Source organism: Rana temporaria, chromosome 9 (genome assembly GCF_905171775.1).
Source record: "Rana temporaria chromosome 9, aRanTem1.1, whole genome shotgun sequence".
Lineage (NCBI taxonomy): Eukaryota > Metazoa > Chordata > Amphibia > Anura > Ranidae > Rana > Rana temporaria.
Window position 1 is genome coordinate 14,439,334 of NC_053497.1, and position 23,193 is coordinate 14,462,526.

Sequence of the window (23,193 nt, forward strand, 5' to 3'; positions counted from 1 at the left end):
ACAGCTTTTGCGATTCGGCACTGCGTCGCTTTAACCGACAACTGCGCAGTTGCGTGACGTGGCTCCCGAACAAAATTGGCGTCCTTTTTTCCCCCACAAATAGAGCTTTCTTTTGGTGGTATTTGATCACCTCTGCGGTTTTTATTTTTTGCGCTATAAACAAAAATAGAGCGACAATTTTGAAAAAAATGCAATATTTTTAACTTTTTGCTATAATAAATATCCCCCAAAAACATATATAAATTTTTTTTTCTTCCTCAGTTTAGGCCGATACGTATTCTTCTACATATTTTTGGTAAAAAAAATCGCAATAAGCGTTTATCGATTGGTTTGCGCAAAATTTATAGCGTTTACAAAATAGGAGATAGATTTATTGCATTTTTATTATTTTTTTTTTTTTACTACTACTAATGGCGGCGATCAGCGATTTTTTTCGTGACTGCGACATTATGGCGGACACTTAGGACAATTTTGACACATTTTTGGGACCATTGTCATTTTCACAGCAAAAAGTGCTATAAAAATGCATTGTTTATTGTGAAAATGACAATTGCAGTTTGGGAGTTAACCACAGGGGGCGCTGTAGGAGTTAGGGTTCACCTAGTGTGTGTTTACAACTGTAGGGGGGTGTGGCTGTAGGTCTGACGTCATCGATCGAGTCTCCCTATAAAAGGGATGACACGATCGATGCAGCCGCCACAGTGAAGCACGGGGAAGCAGTGTTTACATACGGCTCTCCCCGTTCTTCAGCTCTGGGGAGCGATCGCGACGGAGCGGCTATAAACGAATAGCCGCGCCCTCGTCCCGGATCGCTCGCCGCGAAAGGCGGGGACGTACATGTACGCCCATATGCCTGTAAGTGCCATTCTGTGGACGTATATTTACATGCGGCGGTCGTTAAGCGGTTAAAAAACTATTTTTTTCCTCAGTTTAGGCCGATACGTATTCTTCTACCTATTTTTGGTAAAAAAAAAAATCGCAATAAGCGTTTATCGATTGGTTTGCGCAAAATGTATAGCGTTTACAAAATAGGGGATAGATTTATTGCATTTTTATTTATAATAATTTTTTTACTACTAATGGCGGCGATCAGCGTTTTTTTTTTCCGTGACTGCGACATCAATCATCTGCTCTTTTTTTTATTTATTTCCCCCCACTTAAGTTTCCTTGAAGTAAATTTTTCTTATTTTGTTATCTTTTTATTGTAATAATAAAAAAATTATTAAAAAATAAATAAAAAAGTAATAAAAAATAATAAAAATTGTAATAATAAAAAAAAAAAAAACTTTTTCAAGCAAATTTCGCTTAAATAAAAAATAGAATAGATTGTTTTTTTTCCCAAGCAAATTTTCAATTGTAAATTGAAAATTTGCTTGGGAAAAAAAACAATCTATTCTAACAATTTTATTTAAGCGAAATTTGCTTGAAAAAGTATTTTTTTTTTTTATTATTACAATTTTTATTATTTTTTATTACTTTTTTATTACTTTTTTTATTTATTTTTTAATAACTTTTTTATTATTACAATAAAAAGATAACAAAATAAGAAAAATTTACTTCAAGGAAACTTAAGTGGGGGAAAATAAATAAAAAAAAAGAGCAGATGATTTTTTTCAAGTAAACTCTAAGTAGCTCAATGAGGTAAACCGAGTTTCCAATTTGGTGAAATTGCGCTAGCGAAACGATCGATAATTTCATGGCGAAATCAATTTTGTAAAATTGACTTTGTTCATCCCCTATAATAATTACACAAGCTGAGTCTCCAATTTACTCCGGGTTTCTTCCAGGCTTTCAATCGGACTTGACTTTCCCGTATGCGCGCCGTCGGTACTTTAGAAATAGGTGTGGATTGGCTGGCAGCATGTGGTGTAATGCAGTGACACAAAACACTATTATTTTCCTAAGAACGGAACGTCGGCGTGTAAAGAAAGTAGCAGTATGAGATTTGGATTTCATTTCAGAAGTATTACGGAATAGCGGCGTCCTCTATCCAGGGGTTGGGAATGTAGGCTTTAATGGAAGCCCAGTATTGTTTTCTCACTCCGGACACACAGTACAGTACGTGCCAAGATGCCCGCTGCCGATTCCTTGCTTATTCCCTTCTGAAGACATGGGAAGTTGATTTTAACCCACGAGTGATGCAGAAGGTCGTAGAAAAGAACATTTTGAAAGCACCAATCAAAATGAAAACCTGAAGATCAGTGGCGGGTGGTGCTCAAAATATTTGGGGGGCGCAAACAAACTGGGAAAAAAAAAAAAACACCAACTGCAGCCAGTGTGCCCATCAAACGCAGCCACTGTACCCATTAAATTGCCGCCACTGTGACATCAAACGCAGCTACTGTAACCATCAATTGCCACCAGTGTGCCACATCAATTGCCGCCAGTGTGTGCCCCACATCAATTGCCACCAGTTTTCCCCCCCATCAATTGCCACCAGTTTCCCCCCCCCCCATCAATTGCCGCCAGTTTTTCCCCCATCAATTGTCACCAGTGTGCCCCATCAATTGCTGCCAGTGTGCCACATCAATTCCCGCCAGTGTGCCCCATCAATTGCCGCCAGTGTGCCCATCAATTGCCGCCAGTGTGTGCCCCACATCAATTGCCACCAGTTTTCCCCCCCATCAATTGTCACCAGTGTGCCCCATCATTTGCCGCCAGTGTGCGCCCCACATCAATTACTACCAGTTTTTTCCCCACCAATTGCCGCCAGTGTGCCCCATCAATTGACACCAGTTTTTCCCCCATCAATTGCCGCCAGTTTGCCCCACATCAATTGCCGCCAGTTTGCCCCACATCAATTGCCACCAGTGTGCCCCATCAATTGCCGCCAGTGTGCCCCACATCAATTGCCACCAGTTTTTCCCCCCATCAATTGTCACCAGTGTGCCCCATCAATTGCCGCCAGTGTGCCCATGAATTTTTGCCAGTGTGTGCCCCACATCAATTGCCACCAGTTTTTCCCCCATCAATTGTTGCCAGTGTGCCCCATCAATTGCCGCCAGTGTGCCCCACATCAATTGCCGCCAGTGTGCCCCACATCAATTGCCACCAGTTTTTCCCCCATCAATTGCCGCCAGTGTGCCCCATCAATTGCCACCAGTTTCCCCCCCCCCCCATCAATTGCCGCCAGTGTGCACCACATCAATTGCCGCCTGTGTGCTCCACATCAATTGCCACCAGTTTTTCCCCCATCAATTGCCACCAGTTTTTCCCCCATCAATTGTCACCAGTGTGCCCCATCAATTCCCGCCAGTGTGCCCCATCAATTCCCGCCAGTGTGCCCCATCAATTGCCGCCAGTGTGTGCCCCACATCAATTGCCACCAGTTTTTCCCCCCATCAATTGTCACCAGTGTGCCCCATCATTTGCCCCCAGTGTGCGCCCCACATCAATTACTACCAGTTTTTTCCCAACCAATTGCCGCCAGTGTGCCCCATCAATTGACACCAGTTTTTCCCCCATCAATTGCCGCCAGTTTGCCCACATCAATTGCCGCCAGTTTGCCCCACATCAATTGCCGCCAGTTTGCCCCACATCAATTGCTACCAGTGTGCCCCATCAATTGCCGCCAGTTTTTCCCCCCATCAATTGTCACCAGTGTGCCCCATCAATTGCCGCCAGTGTGCCCATCAATTTTTGCCAGTGTGTGCCCCACATCAATTGCCACCAGTTTTTCCCCATCAATTGCCACCAGTTTTTCCCCCATCAATTGTTGCCAGTGTGCCCCACATCAATTGCCACCAGTTTTTCCCCCCATCAATTGTCACCAGTGTGCCCCATCAATTTTTGCCAGTGTGTGCCCCACATCAATTGCCACCAGTTTTTCCCCCATCAATTGTTGCCAGTGTGCCCCATCAATTGCCTCCAGTGTGCCCCACATCAATTGCCGCCAGTGTGCCCCACATCAATTGCCACCAGTTTTTCCCCCATCAATTGTCACCAGTGTGCCCCATCAATTGCTGCCAGTGTGCCCCACATCAATTGCCGCCTGTGTGCCCCACATCAATTGCCACCCGTGTGCCCCACATCAATTGCCACCAGTGTGCCCCACATCAATTGCCGCCAGTGTGCCCCACATCAATTGCCGCCAGTGTGCCCCACATTAATTGCCGCCAGTGTGCCCCACATCAATTGCCACCAGTTTTTCCCCCCATCAATTGTCACCAGTGTGCCCATCAATTGCCGCCAATGTGCCCCATCAATTGCCGCCAGTGTGCCCCATCAATTGCCGCCAGTGTGCCCCATCAATTGCCGCCAGTGTGCCCCATCAATTGCCGCCAGTGTGCCCCATTATTGCCGCCAGTGTGCCCCATTATTGCCGCCAGTGTGCCCCATCAATTGCCGCCAGTTTGCCCCACATCAATTGCCGCCAGTGTGCCCCACATCAATTGCCACCAGTTTTTCCCCCATCAATTGTCACCAGTGTGCCCCATCAATTGCTGCCAGTGTGCCCCACATCAATTGCCACCAGTGTGCCCCACATCAATTGCCACCAGTGTGCCCCACATCAATTGCCACCAGTGTGCCCCACATCAATTGCCACCAGTGTGCCCCACATCAATTGCCACCAGTTTTTCCCCCCATCAATTGTCGCCAGTGTGCCCCATCAATTGCCGCCAGTGTGCCCCACATCAATTGCCACCAGTTTTTCCCCCCATCAATTGTCGCCAGTGTGCCCATCAATTGCCGCCAGTGTGCCCATCAATTGCCGCCAGTGTGCCCATCAATTGCCGCCAGCGTGCCCCATCAATTGCCGCCAGCGTGCCCCATCAATTGCCACCAGCGTGCCCCATCAATTGCCGCCAGTGTGCCCCATCATTTGCCGCCAGTGTGCGCCCCACATCAATTACTACCAGTTTTTTCCCCACCAATTGCCGCCAGTGTGCCCCATCAATTGCCGCCAGTTTGCCCCACATCAATTGCCGCCAGTTTGCCCCACATCAATTGCCGCCAGTTTGCCCCACATCAATTGCCACCAGTGTGCCCCATCAATTGCCGCCAGTGTGCCCCACATCAATTGCCACCAGTTTTTCCCCCCATCAATTGTCACCAGTGTGCCCCATCAATTGCCGCCAGTGTGCCCCATCAATTTTTGCCAGTGTGTGCCCCACATCAATTGCCACCAGTTTTTCCCCCATCAATTGTTGCCAGTGTGCCCCATCAATTGCCGCCAGTGTGCCCCACATCAATTGCCGCCAGTGTGCCCCACATCAATTGCCACCAGTTTTTCCCCCATCAATTGTCACCAGTGTGCCCATCAATTGCCGCCAGTGTGCCCCATCAATTGCCGCCAGTGTGCCCCATCAATTGCCGCCAGTGTGCCCCATCAATTGCCGCCAGTGTGCCCCATCAATTGCCGCCAGTTTGCCCCACATCAATTGCCGCCAGTTTGCCCCACATCAATTGCCACCAGTTTTTCCCCCATCAATTGTCACCAGTGTGCCCCATCAATTGCTGCCAGTGTGCCCCACATCAATCGCCGCCAGTGTGCCCCACATCAATTGCCACCAGTGTGCCCCACATCAATTGCCACCAGTGTGCCCCACATCAATTGCCACCAGTGTGCCCCACATCAATTGCCGCCAGTGTGCCCCACATTAATTGCCGCCAGTGTGCCCCACATCAATTGCCACCAGTTTTTCCCCCCATCAATTGTCACCAGTGTGCCCCATCAATTGCCACCAGTGTGCCCCACATCAATTGCCGCCAGTGTGCCCCACATTAATTGCCGCCAGTGTGCCCCACATCAATTGCCACCAGTTTTTCCCCCCATCAATTGTCACCAGTGTGCCCCATCAATTGCCGCCAGTGTGCCCCATCAATTGCCGCCAGTGTGCCCATCAATTGCCGCCAGTGTGCCCATCAATTGCCGCCAGCGTGCCCATCAATTGCCGCCAGCGTGCCCCATCAATTGCCGCCAGCGTGCCCCATCAATTGCCGCCAGCGTGCCCCATCAATTGCCGCCAGCGTGCCCCATCAATTGCCGCCAGCGTGCCCCATCAATTGCCGCCAGCGTGCCCCATCAATTGCCGCCAGCGTGCCCCATCAATTGCCGCCAGTGTGCCCCACATCAATTGCCGCCAGTTTGCCCCACATCAATTGCTGCCAGTTTGCCCCACATCAATTGCCGCCAGTTTGCCCCACATCAATTGCCGCCAGTGTGCCCCACATCAATTGCCGCCAGTGTGCCCCACATCAATTGCCGCCAGTGTGCCCCACATCAATTGCCGCCAGTGTGTGCCCATCAATTTCCGCCAGTTTGTCCCCATCAATTGCTGCCAATGTGCCCCCCCCCGCCCGGCACTTACCTGTCTCGGGTTATGGCGCTGTCCTCCACGCTCCCTCCGAGTCCTCAATGTCTTCTCCCATCCTCTTCCCATCTTCTGCTATGATTGGACGCCTTATAGGCGTCCAATCACAGCACCTGTCAATTCAGCCAATCAGGTGACAGGTAACCAGACCCAAGCATCCTGATTGGCTGAGAGGCGTGTCAGTGTTAGGAAAAAGCGATTTATTCGCTTCACTAACGCAACACTGTGTAAACAGCGAACGCACAGCATTGGGCCCACTGTTTACCAATTTGGAAGCCATTGACCTACTAAAACCACATGTTGGGCATTCCTTTCCAAAACAATGGGAATTATTAAGGAGTTGTCGTCCCCATTGTGGCTTCAACAGCCTCCACTCTTCTGGGAAGGCTTTCCATTAGATTTTGGACCGTCTGTGGGAATTTGAGAGGTCAGGTCCCATTGTTGGACGGGAAGATCTGGTTCGCCGTTAGCATTCTAATTCACCCCAAAGGTGTTCATTAGGGTTGAGGTCAGGTACAGGTGTTGGATAAGACAACCTGGCCAACAATCAGTGTCCCAATTCATCCCAAAGGTGGTGAGTAGGGTTGAGGTCAAGCCCTGATGTTGGATAAGAAGATCTGATCCCAAAGGTGTTCAGTAGGGTTGTGGTCAGGTGGTGCTGATGTTGGCAGAGAAGACCTGATCCCAAAGGTGATCAGTAGGGTTAAAGGTACATTTCTGATGTTGAATGAGAAAACCAGATTCCAACAGTGTTCAGTAAGGTTGAGGTCAGGTACAGATGTTGGATGAGAAGATCTTATCCAAAAGGTGATTAGTAGGGTTGAGGTCGAGTACTGACGTTAGATGAGAAGGCCTGATCCCAAAGGTGATCAGTAGGGTTGAGGTCAGGTACTGATGTTGGATGAGAAGACCTGATCCCAAAGGTATTCAGTAGGGTTGAGGTCAGGTAATGATGTTGGATGAGAAGATCTGATCCAAAGGTGAGCAGTGGAGTTGAGGTCAGGCAGTGGCGGTGCATCCACAGTGGGCGCAGGAGCGCCGCCCCCTGTCTCTTCTGCACAGACACTGAAAACAATACATAGATTCATGCATGAATCTATGTATTGTCGCTCGCGCCGCTGCCACCCACTATTCAGATGGCAGGCCCCCTGGCGAGTGCCGGCCATCTGAATAACGGCAGCTGGTGGGCTGTGGAAGTGTCTATCAGAGCCATGATGTAATCGGCTTCCAAATAGTTAACCAGGGGACACACGGGGTGTGCGTTCGCTGGTTAACACTGACACGCATCTCAGCCGATCTGGTTACCGGTAACCTGATTGGCTGAAGCGACAATGAGGGCGGGAGAAGACTTTGAGGGATCGTGTAGGAGGATGGCTGACCGAGTAAGGCAAGTGCTGGGCGGGGGGGGAAATCTGGCGGTATTTTGGGGGTAATCTGGCGGTATTTTCTGGCAATCTGGTGGCACTTTAAGGGGCAATTTGGCGGCATTTTAAGGGGCAATCTGGCGGCATTTTACAGGGCAAACTGGCAGCAATTGATGGGCACTGTGGTGACAATGGCATGGCACAGTGGCTGCGTTTGGCATGGCACAGTGGCGACAATGGCATGGCGGCTGTGTTTGGCATGGCACAGTGGTGACAAATGATGACACAGTGGCTGCGTTTGGTATGGCACAGTGGCGACAATTGGTGGGCACAGTGGCTGCGTTTGATGGCATGGCACAGTGGTGACAATTGATGGGCACAGTGACTGCGTTTGATGGCATGGCACAGTGGTGACAATGGATGGGCACAGTGGCTGCGTTTGGCATGGCACAGTGGTGACAATTGATGGGCACAGTGACGGCAATTGATGGGCATAGTGGCTGCATTTGATGGCATGGCACAGTGGTGACAATTGATGGGCACAGTGGCTGCGTTTGGCATGGCACAGTGGTGAAAATGTTATGGCACAGTGGCTGCGTTTGATGGGCACAGTGGCTGCGTTTGACAGGCACAGTGAGGCTGCAATTGATATTTTTTTTTTTTTCGTTTGTTTGTACCCCCTCAAAAATGTTGAGCCCCAGCCGCCACTGGTCAGGGCTCTGTGAAGGCGACTCTAGTTCCTCTACACCAAATTGGTGAAACCATGTTTTTATGGAACTGACTTTGTGCACAGGTCCAGTCATGCTCGAACAGAGGAGGGCCTTGGGAAAGGGGGATATCACAGGAAAAACCATCTCTGATTAAGCAGCTAGGAGGTGATATAATCTGCATGGTGAGACGGACTCCTAAACTACACTACATGAACAAATGTTGGTGGACACCTGACCATCACACCTGTCTAGATGCTGGACACCCCTCCAAATTTATTTAGATTAGATGTTTCCAGTGAAGGGTACTGTTAATGCTACACATTCGAGACAAATTGTGCTCCTCCAACTTTGCGCTAACAGTTTGGAGAAGACCCTTTTTCTGTCCCTGACACAAGAGGCGGTGCGTCAATAAAGGGCGCAGGAGCGCCACCCCCTCCCTCCTGCACCTGTCTATCACCATAGATAGATTCATGCATTGCATGAATCTATTGTCACCGCTGCCGCCTCCTATTCAGGTGTCTGGCCTTTTGTCAGGCGTCGGGCAACTGAATTACAGCGGCATTTTTTTTTTTTGGAAGAGCCCGATTAGAGCCATGGGGCCAGATTCTCGTAGAATCGGAATTGGCGTAGTGTAAGCCATTTACACTACGCCACCGCAACTTACTGGAGCAAGTGCCGTATTCTCCAAGCACTTGCTCCGTAATTTGCTGCGGCGTAGTGTAAATGGCCCGGCGTATGGCCGCGTAATTCAAAGGGGGCGGCTTGTATTCAAATTAAGAGCGCCCCCGTGCCGATTGAACTGCGCATGCGCCGGGCTGAAAAATAGCCCAGTGCGCATGCTTTAGCTCACGACGGAAAACGTCAATGACGCCGACATGAGCGTCATTGACGTAAAGTCGTATTCAAGAACGACTTAGGAAAACTAGGTAACCGACGGAAAAAGACGACGCGGACCCGACGCCATACTTAACATGGCATACGGCGGACTGGCGTAAGGTTACCCCTCATATAGAAAGGGGTAACCTTACGCTTACGGAAACGACGTACGCGACGCAAATTTGTTCGGGAATCGGCGTATCAGGCTCATTTGCATAGTCAAATGAGACCTGAACGTAAACGCCACCTAGCGGTCAGCGTTGTATTGCATTTAGGATCCGACGGTGTAAGTGACTTACACCAGTCGGATCCTAGCCTAATTCCGGTGTATCTTGTTTTGTGAATACAAAACAATGATACGCCGGCGGGGATTTCGAATTACGCCGGTGTATCAGCGTAGCGTTCGCTGTTTACTCAGTGTTGTGTTAGGGAAGGGAATAAATCGCCTTTTCCTAACACTAACCCGCCTCTCAGCCAATCATGATGCTCGGGTCTGGTTACCCTGTCACTTGATTGGCTGAAGCGACAGGCGCTGAAGCAGAGGACGGGAGAAGACATGAGGACTCGGAGCGTGGAGGACATCGCCGAGATAGGTAAGTGGCGGGCGGGGGGGGGGGGGGGGGATGGGGAAACACTGGCCCAGATTCAAGAAGCAATTGCGCCCGCGCAACCATAAGTTACACGGCGCAATTGCTTACTTGCTCCGGTGTAACGAGTGCTCCTGATTCAGGAACCTCGTTACACCGGCTGCAGCCTAAAATCTGCGCGGCATAAGGCTCTTATGCCTCGCAGATTTTAGGCTGCATTCTTGCGGGGGCCGCTAGGGGGCGCTCCCATTGTGTATCAGCGTGTAGTATGCAAATTGCATACTACCACTAATTCACAAGCTTGCGCGGGCCCCGCGCAAGCCAGGTACGGAGTTTCCGTACGGCTACTTTAGCGCAAGGCTGCCCTTTCTAATAGCAGGGGCAGCCTGTGCTAAAGTATACCGCCGCTCCCGCGTCGCGACGTTCAAATGTTACGTCGTTTGCGTAAGTGCTTCGTGAATGGCGCTGGACGCCATTCACGTTCACTTTGAAGCAAATGACGTCCTTGCGACGTCATTTGCCGCAATGCACGTCGGGAAAGTTTCCCGACGGAGCATGCGCTGTATGCTCGGCGTGGGAGCGCGCCTAATTTAAATGATTCCCGCCCCCGGCGGGATCATTTAACTTGCGCTACTGCTCCGTGAATCGAGGGCAGCGCAAAATATTTGTGTGGGCGCAGGGCAAAATCGTTGCCCTGCTCCCACGCAAATATCGCGCAAATCTTATTGAATCTGGGCCACTGGCAGCATTTGATGGGGGACAGTAGCGACAAATGATGGGAACTCTGGCAGCATTTAATGGGGCACACTGGCGGCACTTGATGGGCACTCTGGCAGCAATTTATGGGCACAGTGGCTGCGCTTGATGTTTTTTTTTTTTTTCAGTTTGTTTGCGCCCCCCCCAAAAAAAATTCTGATCACCAGCCGCCACTGCCCCGACATAGACACAGGTTAACAGTTTGATGTGAAGTAACTCGAGGAGCTGCACAGCCACGAAGGTCCAACTCCATCCCAAGGCTTTGAAAACTGGATGTCAAAAAAAGCTCTTGTGACGCTCGGGGGGTCCTCAAAACATTGGCCATAAAATATATATCCCAGAAAACAAATACTGTATACAACTGTTTAGATGTGGAGATTATTGATGATGGTTCATGTCAAGTGAACTGACAGATCGGTGTGGACATGTCCGGACATTAATGGCCTCTGGTCACAAGGGGGGGTTGAGAAATTAATAAGTAAAGCCTCGTGTACTCACTGTTGGTCTTCAGTCTTGCCGGATCGCTATGTCGGCTCCCAGCCTGGTTGATTGCTTTGACTAAAAAGATGTAACGAGTTCCACTCTGAAGCCCGTGCACAGTGTAATGGTTCTGCTTGATATTGGGCACAATCATCCAGCTGTCCATGGAGCTATAAAGACCTGCAAAAGGGGGACAGAGACAGCGGGATGAATATAAGAATGCTATCTGTACTCCAGGCAAACAGCTAAAGATCCACATGAAATACATACACTATATTACCAAAAGTATTGGGACACCTGCCTTTACACGCACATGAACTTTAATGGCATCCCAGTCTTGCTGTCGTTATGAAGTGTCCATCTCCTTCCTGGCTGTTGTCAGATCAGCCGCAACAGGAGGGAAGTAGGTCAGTGCCTGACCTCACAAATGCGCCTCTGGAAGAATGGTCAAACATTCCCATAGACACACTCCTAAACCTTGTGGACGACCTTCCCAGAAGAGTTAAAGGGGTTGTAAAGGTTCGTCTTTTATTTTCTAAATGGGTTTCTTTAAAGGGGTTGTAAAGGAAAAAATGTTTTTTCATAATAAGCATCCTTTACCTGCAGACATTCCTCTTTTCACTTCCTCATTGTTCGTTTTTGCTCAGAAGTTGCTCTATTTCTTCTCTGTTCTGTTCACTTCCTGCTTGTCTGATTTTACTGACCACCGTGATGGGAGGCTTTACTGCGGTGGTCAGTAACGTGCTCGCCCCCTCCTGGGAACTACATCTGTGCGGCAGGACACTCTATACGTGTTAGAGACTTCAAGGAGGTGTGAATTACTGGGCTTGCCGCAATTCATACTGGGAAATGTAGTTCTTACATGAACGAGCGCCGCAAACCAGGAAGTGAATGAGAGAACAGAAACTAGAATGCCGGAGGTGATATAGATGAAGGAATTTAATAGGTATGTACTCGTTTTTTAACAGAATCATTACACTATTCTGTCTGTCTACCTTGCAGACATTCATTTTAGGCAAAAAAATGTTTTCCTTTAGTGACCCTTTAAGCTAGTGCATTGTTGGTTCACTTACCTTTTCCTTCCATTTCCCTTCTAAATGTTTTTTTTCTTTGTCTGAATTTCTCACTTCCTGTTCCTTCTCAGTAAGCTTGCCCCCATCATCCGAGCTGTTCTGGCTGGGGGTTAGTCAGCCAGAACAGCATACTGAGGAGAAACGGGAAGTGAGAAATTCAGACAGAGAAAACAAAGAAAAAAAAATCTAGAAGGGAAATCAAAGGAAAAGGGAACTAACCTTTACAACCCCTTTAAAGCTGTTATACAGTGGGGATCGAAAGTTTGGGCACCCCAGGCAAAAATTTGTATTAATGTGCATAACGAAGCCAAGGAAAGATGGAAAAATCTCCAAAAGACATCAAATTACAGATTAGACATTCTTATAATTTGTCAAAAAAAGTTAGATTTTATTTCCATCATTTACACTTTCAAAATTACAGAAAACAAAAAAATGGCGTCTGCAAAAGTTTGGGCACCCTGCAGAATTTCTAGCATGCACTGCCCCCTTTGCAGAGCTGAGACCTGCCAGTGTCATGGATTGTTCTCACTCATCGTCTGGGAAGACCAGGTGATGTCAATCTCAAAGGTTTTAAATGCCCAGACTCGTCTGACCCTCCCCCAACAATCAGCACCATGGGTTCTTCTAAGCAGTTGTCTAGAAAACTGAAAGTGAAAATAGTTGTCGCTCACAAAGCTGGAGAAGCTATAAGAAGATAGCAAAGCGTTTTCAGATGTCAATATCCTCTGTTCGGAATGTAATTAAGAAATGGCAGTCATCAGGAACAGTGGAAGTTAAAGCAAGATCTGGAGACCAAGAAAAATATCAGACAGAACAGCTCGCAGGATTGTGAGAAAGGCAATTCAAAACCCACGTTTGACGGCACGATCCCTCCAGAAAGATCTGGCAGACACTGGAGTTGTGGTACACTATTCCACTATAAAGAGATACTTGTACAAATATGGTCTTCATGGAAGAGTCATCAGAAGAAAACCTCTTCTACGTCCTCACCACAAAAATCAGCGTTTGAACTTTGCAAATGAACATATAGACAAGCTTGATGCATTTTGGAAACAAGTTATGTGGACCGATGAGGTTAGAATAGAACTTTTTGGCCGGAATGAGCAAAGGTACGTTTGGAGAAGAAAGGGCACAGAATTTAATGAAAAGAACCTCTGTCAAACTGTGAAGCATGGGGGTGGATCAATCATGCTTTGGGGTTGTATTGCAGCCAGTGGCACAGGGAACATTTCATGAGTAGAAGGAAAAATGGATTCAATAAAATTTCAGCAAATTTTGGATGGTAACTTGATGACATCTGTGAAAAAGCTGAAGTTAAAGAGAGGATGGCTTCTACAAATGGATAATGATCCTAAACACACCTCAAAATCCACGGGGGATTACATCAAGAGGCGTAAACTGAAGGTTTTGCCATGGCCTTCACAATCTCCTGACCTCAACAGAATTGAAAATCTATGGATAGACCTTAAAAGAGCAGTGCGTGACTGACAGCCCAGAGATCTCAAAGAACTGGAAGACTTTTGTAAGGAAGAATGGGCAAAGATACCTCAAACAAGAATTGAAAGACTCTTGGCTGGCTACAAAAAGCGTTTACAAGCTGTGATACTTGCCAAAGGGGGCAGTACAAGATATTAACTCTGCAGGGTGCCCAAACTTTTGCAGACGCCATTTTTTTGTTTTCAGTAATTTTGAAAGTGTAAATGATGGAAATAAAATCTAACTTTTTTTGACATATTATAAGAATGTCTAATCTGTAATTTGATGCCTTTTGGAGATTTTTCCATCTTTCCTTGGCTTCGTTATGCACATTAATACAAATTTTTTACCTGGGGTGCCCAAACTTTCGATCCCCACTGTAGCTGCAAAGGGTGGGCCAACTCAATATTGAACCCTATAGACTAATTCTGCATACACACAATCAGAATTTCCGACAAGAAAAGTCCGATGTGAGCATTTGGTTGGAAATTCCGACTGTGTGTAGGCTCCATCGGACATTTTCTGTCAGAATTTCCGATGGGAAAAGTTCTTGTGGGAAATTCCGATCGCCTGTATGCAATTCCAATGCAAAAAAATCCTATGCATGCTCGGAATCATTGAACTTCATTGTTCTCAGCTCGTCGTACCTTACCGCGTTCTTGACATTCGGAATTTCCGACAACATTTGTGTGACTGTGTGTATGCAACACAAGTTTGAGCCAACAGTCCGTCTGAAAAAAAATCCACGGTTTTCTTGTTGGAAATTCAGATCGTATGTATGCGGCATAAGACTGGGATGCCATTAAAGTCCATGTGCGTGTAAAGTCAGGCGTCCCAATACTTTTGCAATATAGTGTACATGTAAAAATCTGCATTTTTTTTTCATTTACTAAATAATTACTTGAAACCCCCAAACATTATACATTTTCTGAAAGCAGAGAGATGAAAAACGTTGGTAGTGCAATTTTTTTACACAATATCTGCTCAGCGGTTTTTCACACAAAAAGGTTTTGGGAAAAAATGCACTTTAACCACTTCCATACAGGGAATTTTCACCCCCTTCCTGCCCAGACCAATTTTTAGTTTTTAGCGCTGTTGCACTTTAAATGACAATTGCGCGGTCATGCAACACTGTACCCAAACTAAATCTTTATGTTTTTTCCCCCCACAAATAGAGCTTTCTTTTGGTGGTATTTGATCATCTCTGCTGTTTTTATTTTTTGCGCTATAGACAAAAATAGAGCGACAGTTTTAAAAAAAAAACACAATATTTTTAACTTTTTTATTTAATAAATATCACAATGTTTTTTAAAAAAAACTTTTTTTTTCCTCAGTTTAGGCCGATACATATTCTTCTACATACTTTTGGTAAAAAAAAAATCGCAATAATCGTATATTGATTGGTTTGCGCAAAAGTTATAGCGTCTACAAAATAGGTGATAGATTTATGGCGTTTTTATTTTATTAATTTTTTTACTAGTATTCGTGGCAATTTGCGATTTTTTACTGTGATTGCACATCGAACACTTTTGACACGTTTTTGGGACCATTCACATTTATACAGCGATTAATGCTATAAATATGCATTGATTACTGTGTAAATGTGACTGGCAGGGAAGGGGTTAACCACTAGGGGGCGTTGAAGGAGTTAAAGCGGAGTTCCGGCCACAATTTCACTTTTTAAATATAAATACCCCTGTAATACACAAGCTTAATGTAGTCTAGTAAAGTTAGTCTGTAAACTAAGGTCCGTTTTGTTAGGTTGTTACAGCATTTAGACACTTTATAAAATAGAAATTGACTGGGGCCATCTTAAGTGTGGGCATCGTGAAGCCAGACTGTATGACTTCCTGGATTTCAGCCTTGCAGATCTTGCACATGCTCAGTGCTGCACAAGCAGTGTAATAGGTTTCAGATCAGGTTTCAGCACCTGTACTGTCCAAGTAACATGATTCTTCAAGACTGGGGAGTGCACAGACTCCTGGAAAGTTACACCCACTACATTCCCAGGAGTCTGTGCGGTGTAGGTTAGGAAGCTTAATCACCTAGGTGCAGGAAGAGGGAAGATTAACTATTCTGCCTAGCAACAACACTTTGAAGGCATCTAAAAAAAAAAAAAAAATTTCTTAAAGGACTAATGACATTTTTTTAAAACTACTGATGTAATGTTATATTTATATGTGGAACTCCACTTTAATATGTTCCCTAAGGTGTGTTCTAACTGTAGGGGGGAGGGGACTCAAGGGGAGGAGACCGATGTGTGTTCCACTGTACTGTGAACACACATTGGTCTCCTCACCGCTGACAGGAGGTGGATCTGTGTGTTTATACACACAGATCCACACTCCTGCCGTAATTACCGGCAGTCGCGGGCACCCGGCGGCAATCGCGGCCGCCGGGCACCCGCGCAGGGTCACAAGCGCTGCCGCGGGCGCGCGCCCTAGATCACCGGGAATACAGGACGTCATATGACCTCCACCCGGATCGGCGAGGGGTTCCTGCCGCCGGCATTTCACAATGACGCGGTATGGAAATGGTTAATGAATGTTAGTGCGCACTAATACAATATAATATAATAATATTTTTTTTTTTAAATATAAAAGATGATGTTACGCTGAGTAAATGGATACCCAACATGTCATGCTTTAAAATTGCATCCATAGAATGGCGACAAATAAGGTATTTAAAAATCTCCATAGGTGGCACCCCAAACATTATATATTTTCTGAAAGCAGAAACCCTAGGGCAGGGATATGCAATTAGCGGACCTCCAGCTGTTGCAAAACTACAAGTCCCATCATGCCTCTGGGTATCATGCTTGTGGCTGTCAGAGTCTTGCTATGCCTCAAGGGACTTGTAGTTCTGCAACAGCTGGAGGTCTGCTAATTGCATATCCCTGCCCTAGAGAATAAAATAGTGGTAGTTCCCATTTTTTTTATGTCACACAATATTCATTCGCTTTCCTAACACAACGCTGAGTGAACAGCGAGCGCCCAGCATGGCGACCACTGTTAACCTATTTGGACACCTATTAGAGCCGATGGATCTAATCAGGTGCTTCCAAAAAATACCCCGCCGCTGTAATTCATGTTCCCGAAAAGGGGCCGGGCGCCTAAATAGGGGGCGGCAGCGGCGACCATAGATAGTCATGCAAAGCAAAGAGGGGGTGGCAGGAGAGAGGCGCACATACCACAAACAAACCCCGGATGGAATGGTTTAGTGGGTATAAAGGGGGCAGGTCTACCTGAACACTGTGGGTAGCTCGTATGTCCATTGCTGCACATGTAATTATATCTATGGCTCGGATTCTACATAATTAAACAGAATGTTCAGCAACTCAGGTGCTAATTTCTGTGCGTTCAACCAACAAATAAGGTCAACACATTTACTAATTATTTTCCAAAGCCGCAGCTGGGTTCTTTGTATTGCAAACATCTGCTAGTGACACATTGTTGTGTGTTTTGTGTTTTTTTCCCCAGAGCAGCACAGCATAAAAATAATTGCCAGTTCAATACGGCTGCTGTTTTCTGGATCATATAAGATTAATGCAGTCAGAACTTTTCACAATTTTTTTTTTTATCTTAATAGCTTCCTTTACCTTAATGCAGTGCTGTTTTCATGTCCTCATTGTTCGTTTTTGCTCTCAAGTTGCTATAATTCTTCTCTGATCTCCACACTTCCTGGTTGTCTGTTTCCTGATAACCACAGTGCTGGGAGCTTTCTCTCTGTGGTCACTAATCAAGGAGGTGTGATTACAGTGGGCTAGATTCAGATAGATTAGCGGATCTTTAGATCCGCGTAATCTATCTGATTTACGATCCGCCGGCGCAAATTTGAGAGGCTAGTGCAGTATTCAGAAAGCACTTACCGCGAAAATTGCACCGGCGGATCGTAACTCCCCCGGCGGAATTCAAATTCCGCGGCTAGGGGGAGTGTAGTATTTAAATCAGGCGCGCCCCCGCACCGATTTAAATGCGCATGTGCCGTCCGTGAATTTTCCCGGCGTGCATTGCTCCCAAAACGTAAATTACGTCCATCCGTATTCGCGACCGACTTACGCAAACGACGTAAAAATTCAAAACTCGGCGCGGGAACGACGCCCATACTTAACATTGGATACGCCGCATATAGCAGGGGTAACTATACGCCGGAAAAAGCCAAACACAAACGACGTAAAAAAAAAAGCGACGGGCGGGCGTTCGTTTCTGAATCGGCGGAAATCGGAATTTGCATATTCGTCGCGTAAAAAAACGAAGCGCCACCTAGCGGCCGGCGGGAGATTGCAGCCTAAGATCCGACGGTGTAAGTCACTTACACCTGCCGGATCTAAGGGAGATCTATGCGGAACTGATTCTATGAATCAGTGGCATAGATCCGACCGTCAGATCTCAGAGATACGACGGCGTATCAGGAGATACGCCGTCGTATCTCTTTCTGAATCTCCCCCAGTGTGTCTAAAACCCCACAGCACCAAGCAGTTTCGTTTTCTAAACCATCACTGCCCTGTATTGGCTCTGTGGCTCTGTACATCACAGAAGCAGGAAACGGCATGCAAAAACTAAACTGAAACTGTAGGTACATTATATGATTGATTTTTATCTATTTTTAATCATTTTTTAAAGGAATCCGTTAACTATTATGTCTCTATACCCTGTAAACAGTAATTTCAGCAAAAACATTTTTTTCCTTTACAACTCCTTTAACACCTAGAGTGGGGAAAAAAGTATTTAGGGCCAGATTCACAGCAGAGATACTCCGTCGTATCTCTCAGAGTATCTATGCGACTGACTCATAGAATCAGTTACGCATAGATATCCCTAAGATCCGACAGGTGTAATTGTTTTACACTGTCGGATCTTAGGATGCAGTACCGCGGCCGCCGCTGGGGGGAGTTTGCGTCGTAAACCAGCGTCGGGTATGCAAATTAGGAGTTACGGCGATCCACAACGGTTTTTCGCGTTCGCTACGTCGCTGCTAGTCTAGTTTTACCGTCGCAAAGTTAGTTGTCGTTTTTTGTGCCCTAACTTTACACAGCCCATGTTAAAGTATGGCCGTCGTTCCCGCGTCGAAATTCAAAATGTTTTTTTCGTAAGACGTCCGGGAATACGAAATTACGCTACGCACGTCGCCGTTCGAAAAAATGACGTCACTTCGCGCAAAGCACGGCGGGAATTTCGAAACGGAGCATGCGCACTAGGTCCGGCGCGGGAGCGCGAGTAATTTAAATGGCACACGCCCATTTGAATTACGCGGGCTTACGCCGGAGGCCGCCAGCGTAGGTTTTTATTGCAAGTGCTTTGTGAATCAGGCACTTGCGATGAAAACTTGCGGCGGTGTAACGTATCTACGATACGTTACGCCGCCGCACTTCTATGTGAATCTGGCCCTTAGTCTCCACCAATTGTGCAAGTTCTCCCACTTAAGATGAGAGAGGCCTGTAATTGTCATCATAGGTAGACCTCAACTATGAGAGACAAAATGTGGAAACAAATCCAATCACATTGTCTGATTTGGAAAGAAATTTATCGGCGTATACCGCGCACTTTTTTGCCCTGAAAATCAGGGAAAAATCGTGGGTGCGCGATATACGCCGATACCCGCTTTCCCGCGCAGAGTTTGAACACTGCGCCGGCATATACCGAGCGCAGTACACTCGTGTATAGTCGGGCAGGCTCGGCTCCTCTCGCGCTCACGTCCTGAACGTACAGGACGTGAGCGCGAGAGTAGCCGAGCCTGCCCGACTATACACGAGTGTACTGCGCTTGGTATATGCCGGCGCAGTATTCAAACTTGGTGCGAGGATCGAGCAGGGAGGACGCCGGACCCGACGAAGAGGACACCACCGAAGCCGCAGACGGATGCCGAACCCGACGAGGCCGCCGATGGACGCCACTCAAGGCAACAAAACTGTAAGTACTAAAATGTTTTTTCACAGGAATGTCGGGTCCACTTTAGGGGTGCTCGCTATACGCCGGAGCGCGCAATACCCTGATAAATACGGTAAGTATTTGGTCTCCTCTACAAACAAGCCAGATTTCGGTCTCTCACAGACCTGTATCTTTTTTTATAAGCCAAAACATGATGACCACCCATGATCAGCCAAATAAATTATGACAACCCCATGATCAGCCAAAACATTTTGACTACAACATGATCAGCTAAAACATTATGACCACCCATGATTAGCCAAAACATTATGACCACCCCATGACCAACCAATACACATATATATTATTAAAGCGGATGTGCCGTGAAAAAAAAAAAATATTAAAAGCCAGCAGCTACAAATACTGCAGCTGCTGACTTTTAATATTAGGACACTTACCTGTCCTGGAGTCCAGCGCCGTCCGCAGCAGAGGACGAGCGATCGCTCGTCACTCTGCTGCTCCCCCCGCCATCCTCAGTGAGGGAATCAGGAAGTGAAGCGCTCCGGCTTCACTACCCGGTTCCCTACGGCGCAATGCGCGAGTTGCGCTGCGCCGCTGATTGGCTCACACGCTGTGTGCTGGGAGCCGAGTGTTCCCAGAACACAACAGGGGGGGACGCGAGGTGACGTTCTGACCGCAGTTTACCCGAAACTGTGTGGCCGGAAGTGGGTGCAAATACCTGTCTTTAGACAGGTATCTGCACCCCCTTCTCCCCTGAACGGTGTCAAATGTGACACCGGAGGGGGGAGGGTTCCGATGAGCGTGAGTTCCACTTTAGGGTGGAGCTCCGCTTTAAGTGTTCTTGTATAGCAAGACCACTTACTGTTATTTCACATATATATTATAAAGTGTTCACTCCACCCAGTTACTCCGCCCACTCCAGTTGAAAACTTCTGGCAGAGGCAAGAACACTTCACCAAATTTCCCCAGAAATTGTAGCTTTTCTCGTTTATACTGCAATGCTTTAATTTCCATGAAATAAAATAATATGCATATTGTACATGATATTCTCAAATAACAGGCAATCAATGGCTGATATAACATACCTACTTTGTCATGTAACTCAATTCAGTCCCACTACTGTGGATAGTATAAAATTAATGCAATCATTTATGCGATATCTGGTGCAACGGAACGTCCCACACTCCGCTTGAGTGCTTCCGTCATATACCACCTATCAGTCTGGATATAGATATCAGATATTCCAGCTGCTCACAAGCACACAACACAGACTTGTTTGTCTGCTGAATATGGAGGGCCAGATCCACGTACCCTGGCGCATATTTCCGTCGGGCGTAGCGTATCTAAGATACACTACGCCGCCGTAACTTACTTTTTTTTTCCGAATCCTCAAAGAATGCGCGCTGTAAGTTACGGCGGCGTAGTGTATCTTTGGCGGCGTAAGGGCGCGCAATTCAAATCGATGTGATGGGGCGTGTTTTATGTAAATACGTTGTGCCCCAACGTAAACAACGTTTTTTTTTAACGGCGCATGCGCCGTCCGTGGGGGTATCCCAGTGCGCATGCTCGAAATTAAACCGGAACAAGCCAATGCTTACGACGGTGACGTCATTTTACGCAAATCCCTATTCACGAACGACTTACGCAAACGACGTAAAAAATTCATAATTCGACGCGGGAACGACGGCCATACTTAACATTGAGTACGCCTCATATAACAGGGGTAACTATACGCCGGAAAAAGCCGAACGCAAACAACGTAAAAAAATGCGCCGGCCGGATGTACGTTCGTGGATCATCGTATCTAGCTAATTTGCATACTCGACGCGGAATTCGACGGAAACGCCACCTAGCGGCCGCCGGAAAAATGCACCGAAGATCCGACGGCGCACTAAAACGTACGACTGTCGGAACGAGCCCAGATGCAGTCGTATCTTGTTTTGTAGATACAAAACAAAGATACGACGTGGGAAATTTGAAATTACGCGGCGTATCAATAGATACGCCGGCGTAATTCTTCTGTGGATCTGGCCCGGAGTGTTTAATAGAACCAAGAATACAACCTTATATACTGTTAAAGAGGAGGTAACCAGAACATAAATGAACATGAGCTAATTAACTAATCATTTACCCAGACTAGGTGACTCATAGATGTGACCTTTCAGGGTAGACGTCACGTGACGTCTCCTCGCTCAACTGCTATACAATACACATTATCATAAGTGTAAACACAGGACATCTTCACACATTAGCCGGGTCAATTAGCACAGAGAACAGACAGATGGCTGGAGGTGACGGCATTAGCATCTCCTTACACTGTACGCCGCTCGTATCTTAGCCAAATCTATGCGTAACTAATTCTAAGAATCAGCCGCATAGATACGACGGCTCTCATTCGGACTTACGACGGAGTACATGGCGCTACGCCATCGTAAGTCCTTTGAGAATATGGGCCAGTGTGTGTACGGCAATATCTACAACTCTTGAGTCCACATTTGTAAGAACCTGGATAGGATAACCACATTTTTTTCTTCTTATTACTATCAAGGAACACAAGACTTGGAGATAAAAAGGTACCTAAGTGTAGGTGCGCGACGACTGGAGAAACGAACACCATTGGATAAAACTTTATACAGTGGAACCTTGGTTTACGAGCAATGCGGTTAACGAGCATTTTGAAAGACGAGCAACTTTTTTTTAAAATTCTGACTCTGTTTGCAAAAGTTGTCAAAATTCAAGTAAATGGGGTGTGCAGTACCACATTTGGCCTGATGTGTGGGGGCACCGGAGCCGATCTAAGCTGTTTGGAAATACTCCGTTCCAGGGTGTTTCCGAGCCTTTCCGAGATCAGCCGAGCTGTCCCTGATCTTTCCAAGGCTCTCCGGTCCCCCCCACCTCTGGCCACATGCAGTATTGCATGCCATTGAAGTCAATGTGGAACAAATTATTTTTGTTTCTATTGACTTCTATGGGGAAACTCGCTTTGATATGAGAGGGCTTTGGATTACGAGAATTCTCCTGGGACGGATTATGCTCGTAATCCGAGGTTCCACTGTTTAAGGTTTTATCGGAATACAGACTAAGGAGGTTCCGCTTTATGATGTTAGTGATTTGTTGATATTCATTGGAGTACGGTGTAACAAAAGTGACAGACGGTTTGGAGCTCTTGTGTCTCCTCAAATTCCTGGGTTTGGATCTAACAGTATGAGTGTCGGATAATAAATCCGCTCGCTGTTTGGCAGCTGCAACCTCAAACCCTCTCTGGATGGACCACCGAGGATAACCTCTGGATTCAAGCCTGTTCCTAATTAGATAGGAACGCACCGCTCTAGGCAATTATCCCATGATTACACCTCCTGCTAGTCAAGGCACAGGTGCAGGCTCGGCAAATAGCATAGAAGAATCAAGACAAAGCTGGACGGCCGCACTCCAATGCAACACCATTATTGTAGTCAGATAAAATCCATATAGTCGCATACGGTCACAGAGTTACAGGTTCAGGACAAGGAGCCAACGCGTTTCACGCCACAGATGGGCCCTTAATCATACCTGTTCCTAATTACTTGGCATTCATTATTAAAAGAAACCTCAGTGGAGCAGTTTCTTCTAGCTCAGAGGTCTCCAAACTGTGGCCGGGGGGCGGATGTGGCCCTTTTCTTGCTTTACCGG

At 46.8% G+C, this 23,193-nt stretch overlaps 1 protein-coding gene across 1 annotated transcript in view; it reads right to left on the reverse strand.

Annotated features, from left to right (window-relative positions):
- Positions 1 to 23,193, reverse strand: part of MID2 (midline 2) — a 304,582-nt gene that overhangs the window by 31,636 nt on the left and 249,753 nt on the right. Inside the window, exon 8 of the mRNA XM_040322836.1 lies at positions 11,106 to 11,267. Coding sequence (XP_040178770.1) covers positions 11,106 to 11,267 — 162 coding nt within the window. The remainder of the gene's footprint in view (positions 1 to 11,105; positions 11,268 to 23,193) is intronic.